Raw genomic sequence first — 5,970 nt, forward strand, 5'->3', positions numbered from 1 at the left:
CCTCCCCCCACCTGCCCCAAAGTATTTAATTTCTGTAAAATTGAACTCTATACTTCTCAACTCTCCAAGACTGGTAAACTCATGCAACTCAATAGAATATTACATTTCACAAAAATCTGAACAAATATCAGTTTGTTGAGATTGAATTTTTTGTTTTGATTCCAGTTACGGAAGAATATTTTCTTTCATCATATGCCTATATATTTCTTTTCTTACCCTATCATGATTATGCAGGGTATGCAGATCAAAGCTTTGTTTATCAGCTGGTTATATGAAAGATGAAAACTGTAATATTCCCGTGATCCCATACGGGCATTCAATAAAGCAAAAGATGAGTTCCCCTCAAAAAAAAAAAAAAAAAAAAAAAAAAAAAAAAGAGAGAGAAAAGAAAAAGTATGATTTTTCAAGGGCACCTATTAAAAGGACAACAATACTAATAAAAAAAATTGTATTTACTTAGAAGCATTCAGAATGTCAACAAAACAGCTGCAACTTTTTTTTTTTCCTTTTTGCAATTACAGAGTGGTATTCAGTTAACAGAACAACAATTACTTTTATGATGCATCAGAGACAACTGAAGATGAAGAATGAACTACATCCCCTTACATAACTAATTTGTGCTGTGCACCAACAAGAACCTGCTTTAAAACTCCCATGCCAATTTACAACCCCCACACTGTACCAGGCAAGGTTAGTGGCCATTGAAATACCACTAAGGACAGGGCTATCTAAAGACACATTCGGTAGTGTGTTAACTATACAAAAAAAGAGACACTGTACAGTTTAAAAACAAATCTTACACAGCCTTACATTTCAATTTTTTTTTTTCTTTAAAAGGAGTGAGTTGTGTACAGGGGGGTTAAATGCTTTATAGACAAGAAAGAAATTGCTCTAAAAGAGACTTATTCATCATCATCATCATCTTCATCCTCCTCCTCTTCCTCTTCTTCATCATCTTCATCCTCCTCGTCTTCATCCTCATCTTCCTCCTCCTCCTTCTTCTTCTTGCTCTTCTCGGCCTTGGCAACTACTTTTTTTCCTGCATCGACCTTCCCTTTGGCCCGATATGCAGCAATATCCTTGGAGGAGAAAAGCAGGAAGAATCTCTCAAAGATTTAACAAGCCAAGAGCTCTGAGCAACTTCATAGAATCAGAGAACAGTTTAGGTTGGAAGATATCTTAAATATCATCTGGTGCCAACCTCCCCTGCCGTGGACTTCCAAACGGTACTTGTGAAACCAGAGCCACCCAGGTATCTGCCCCCTTCTCCATATCCACTGGGGTGGGACCAGGAGCTGTAGCTTCAGCTACATGGTGAACCGAGGCCCAGCGCCCAAGAAAGAGGGAACTTTAAACACAGTGGTGCGCTGGGACACGCTGCTTACGCCTGTTGAGGAATCTCTGCTGGTACGCTTCTGGCTGGAAAAGCTGCTGCCTCGGATGGTAAAGGCACAGCTGAGCCCACTGTCCCATACGGATATGAAGTAGGGAGACCTCTTAAGGTCCCTTTCTAGCCCTACCTTCTACAATGCCAAAAGAATCGCACAGGAAAATCCTTGTTTGAAGCACAAAACTGTAATTAGCCATCCAAAACACATTAGAATGACATAGCCTAAGATTTGCAATGTTATACCTCAGCAAAGAGCAATTATACAGAATTCTCCGTAACTGAAGTTTACAAAATAAAAGGTATAAGAACTTGATTAAAGGGTAGACAGTGCCACCTTCTGCATGCAATAAATTTATTCTAGTGGTTTATAACGCACAAAATTCAGTTCCTGTTACAGGGAAGTCAAAACTGTACCTGGAAGACCAAGCCAGAAAAACGGTTAGACTTCCCAACTTTGTGCCAAAATAATAAAAACAATTACGTAACAGAATTGATCTATGGGACTTAAAGATACTGGCTACAGAGGAACATCAACGCCTTTACGCGGATGGTCCAAATCTTCAAATATTCCCCACCCAGTTAACATTACACCACTGATCTTACAGTTCCCTCAAACTCCCTCAAAGCTTAGCATGGAATTTTTGGAAGATACGATACCCACTGAGTCAAAGGCCAAGAAGTGAAATACTGAGATTACTGCACCTTCAAACCCCCTTTGTAAGCGTAAGAATATAAGACAATACTAGTGAAGATTAAAATATCTGGGAATAAAGATTAATAATTCTACTATTTCAAAAGGTCTCTTATGACTTGTCTTGGCTGTACGTACGAACAATTAGCATGCTGAAGAGTTTAAGTCGCACAGGAAGGACAATGTGGGAAAGCTTCTAGACCTGCAGTTCCTCTCCAGCACGTAATTAGGACTCAAAGGGGCCACCTTGCTCACTACAATGCTACAATTTTAAAGTGGTTTTGTTTGCCAGCAGGAGAAATACCCAGAGGAAGGTCACGGCACATAAATGGATATATGTGGTATACATTAGCTATAGGTGGTTGCTGACCCATTGTAAAGCATCATCAGGGGAGGCCAAAGTGCATTCCCCTCCTCCCTTATTTTCCTCTTATTGGGATAGGAATCTGCCTCTGGAAATAGAAACACATGTAGCACTACCCTGTGCGCCCAACACATTTCTAGAGCTCCAATTATGATGACGGTGTTTAGCTTTAATAATTCAAGAAATTGTATGACATGCTGCTTCATATGTATTATTAACTGTGTTAATTACTAGAAAGGAGATGGGACACAAAATAGGTACAGGAGAAACTAACATCTAAAACTAGCATCTCATTAGTGTTCTGACATTATCCCAATAATAAATTAAAAAAATGCATCTCTGTTTATCAATTATCCTAGCGTTCAGGGATGCTCATCAATACTTCCAAAATCAGGGAAAAACAATTTATTTTTTACTGGCGTTACTTAATACTACCAACTTATCTCAGATACTGCTGTGACCTATTGTTTTAATAACAATACAGGCACCATGACACCTATTAAACCATCATTGAGGGTCCTAAATTGGAGATGAATGCAAATAGTTCAACACAAAGGCCTGCAATTTAGCATTACAGTAATAAACCGTATGCTCCCTTACGTGGTATTTTCCAACAAGTATCATGACATTTGTCATTAGCATATTATAATTTGCAACATCAGGTATCGCAGTACTCGAGAAGGGAAAAAAAAAAAAAAAAGTCTAAATTGCGGCTTGACCTCCCCAAACCATTTCCAAAAATGTCAATGTTACCTTTTCATACTTCTCCTTCAGTTTAGCAGCCTTTTTTTCATAAGGCTGTTTATCATCTGCAGCGGTGTTATTCCACATCTCTCCCAGCTTCTTTGCAACATCTCCAATGGACAGACCAGGATGTTCTCCTTTGATTTTTGGACGAAACTCAGAGCAAAACAAGAAAAATGCCGAACTACAGAGGGGGGGAAAAAAAAAGATTATTTTAATTTTAGACTTTACTGTAACTGAAAGTTTTGTGGCTCTTGTTATTGTTTCTTAAGGGCATTTTGGAAAAGCACCTAAAAGTGAGACAAACATTAATTACAATGGAAGGTATTAGAACTGAATAAACCACTTTGAAAACTTAACACATCCTTGTCTCTTCAGTAATGCTGCACATGTGGTCCCATTTTTGGCAGGACCCCCAGAAGGGCAAATTTTATATACCATATGCAGAGAAAATCTTAAAAAAGGAGAGTAACTGAATGATACCAGGGGAGCAAATGTTACGTCAGAACCATTACAGGCAGAGAAGCTGCAATATTTGTTATGAAAATTAGGATTTCCAGATGAAAGCATCAGCCCAAATCTGAACATTCCCTTCTACAGGAACTTCCCTGTTTCCTTCAGCATTAGCTCCATTTAGAACACACACAAACGTGTATTGCTACTAAGTACCAGTGTCCAGTAGCAGGTGAATCCCAAGTCAGTAGTCTTTAGGAACTTTCCATGCTGTTTTTTATGCAAGATCATCTCTCTAACCTGTTGTGTGCAAAAGCCTCTTGATTTTAAATGGACTAGCAATCAAAAATTCTGCTCAAGTTAACAGGTGGGGAGGGCAGGGCCTGAAATATTTTACTGCCATTTTAGACTGGAATTACCCTCTTAACAGAAATTGGAAACATGAGTCAGAACTGCACATTGCCGGTCTTTCCATCCACTTTTAAAAGCTGACGCTATTCCAACTTAGATAAAGAGGGCCAACCTGAAACCACAAACCTGTAATTCCCAACTAAAATTTCAACCCATCTTTACGCCGCTGGTCAGGAAAATCCTGTAGTCTTGTATTTTCTGAAGCTCCTAAACCTGGATAAAATGATCATTTTATAGATATGCTCCAGTGTGATGGTCCTGAACAAGATACAGCAAGACTAGAAAATCTACTCACGGAGGCCTCTTCGGTGCATTTGGATCCTTGAACTTCTTTTTTGTTTCCCCCTTAGGTGGTACATAGTTTTTCATTTCTTTTTCATAACGAAGCTTGTCAGCCTTTGCCATGTCTTCAAACTTCCCTTTCTCCTTAGAGGACATAGTCTGGAAGGCAATTAGAATCATAGAATATCTCAAGTTGGAAGGGACCCATAAGGATCAAAATGGTATTTTAATATTCAAAAGCATATCCAAGTCTATTCCAAAATTTCAGTTGGGGGAGCTAAAGGTAAGGCAAAAAAACCACAGACAGTTACCACTAATCTTACAACTGCACTTCATACTTACCAAAAAGCTGAACTTTTGAAGAAATAATTTACAGTCTCGAACAGTATTTCACACAAAGCAATTCTTTAAGGTTTTGTGGTGCTTTTAAGTGGTTATTCCTACCTTCCATCGTTCTGAGCATTTTTTTGAGAACTCTGAAAAGTTCACTGAAGCATCTGGATGTTTCTTCTTGTGCTCCTCCCGGCAGGTTTGCACAAAGAACGCGTATGAAGACATTTTACCTCTCGGCTTCTTAGGATCGCCTTTGCCCATTTTTGATGATTTTCTGTAACAAAGCAAAAGAAGACACCTTTAAAACTTTTTACAAACCAACGCGGGAAGGAAGCCACAACGAAGGATCATGCCAAACAAGACCTGTCGGAGCAGTATTCCAAAGTCATAAAACAGGAAGAAGTTTCTCTTATGAAGATTTACTGAGGATTTCTGCCACCACTGTTTGAGGTGACCTGGGCGCAAGCAACCTGAAATCTCAAAGGGCCTTCAGAACGGGTAGTTCTGGTCTCCTGTGAACAAAAATGTTCCTTCCATGCAATCTGAAGGCAAGTACTAGCATCAGTGCAGCGGAGACTGCACTCCTTGATTACTGCTAGTGTATCACTCCTGTGCTTAGAAGGAATAAATTATATTGAAAGAAGGAGGAAAAAAGTACCTGAGTATCCTGTCTCAGCTGGCTTTACGGGCTGCTAATTTTTTTTCTTCCTAAAGCCTGTATTTCTATCCGCCTCCCCTGGAGACCTGGGGTGTTCATTTGCAAAAGATATATATTTTATTATTTTTGTATGCCATATATTATCACTCTCCTTTAAATATACAGCAAAAACCTACTCTCTCTTTGGACGCGTACCTAGAAATACAGGAATGAAACATCACACTCGGTCAAACATGTTACAACCAAGCCAGGGACACTGAAAGTATGACATTTCCGTATGACTAGCAAAGCTGTGCTCAGCGTGAGGACTGTCTGACTCTTTCAGGGACTGAGAGGGAACGAAAAATACCTTCCTGGAACTTTCACACCCAAGTCAGACATTCAGAGTATTTCTTCATAGCTCCCTGGAAAAAGCCACTCGCACCCTGACAAACTCCCACTCTTCAGCAGCACTCACAGCTTGCTGGTGTTGGCCTAACAATAGAGGGGGAAGAAAGTGCATGCACCGCCTGCCCGTATTGCCACAGAAGCAGTATTTCCTATCGGTTTGGCGGATAGACAGAAACAGATTTCTGCTCTGTGACTAAACACGTCCGGTTTGAAGTTTCTATCAAGTAAACAAGAGGGCTGAAGAACCAGGAGCC

At 39.8% G+C, this 5,970-nt stretch overlaps 1 protein-coding gene across 1 annotated transcript; it reads right to left on the minus strand.

Moving 5' to 3' along the window:
- Positions 1-433: 433 nt before the first annotated feature.
- Positions 434-4,939, minus strand: HMGB1 (high mobility group box 1). Its single transcript, XM_009882836.1, has 4 exons — positions 4,780-4,939; positions 4,349-4,494; positions 3,199-3,373; positions 434-1,079 (listed from the first exon to the last, which is right to left on the minus strand). Exons 1-4 carry the CDS (start codon positions 4,927-4,929, stop codon positions 903-905), a joined length of 648 nt encoding a protein of 215 aa, XP_009881138.1. The 5' UTR covers positions 4,930-4,939; the 3' UTR covers positions 434-902.
- Between the last annotated feature and the right edge of the window lie 1,031 nt (positions 4,940-5,970).

This window comes from Charadrius vociferus, unplaced genomic scaffold (genome assembly GCF_000708025.1).
Source record: "Charadrius vociferus isolate BGI_N301 unplaced genomic scaffold, ASM70802v2 scaffold93, whole genome shotgun sequence".
Taxonomy (NCBI): domain Eukaryota; kingdom Metazoa; phylum Chordata; class Aves; order Charadriiformes; family Charadriidae; genus Charadrius; species Charadrius vociferus.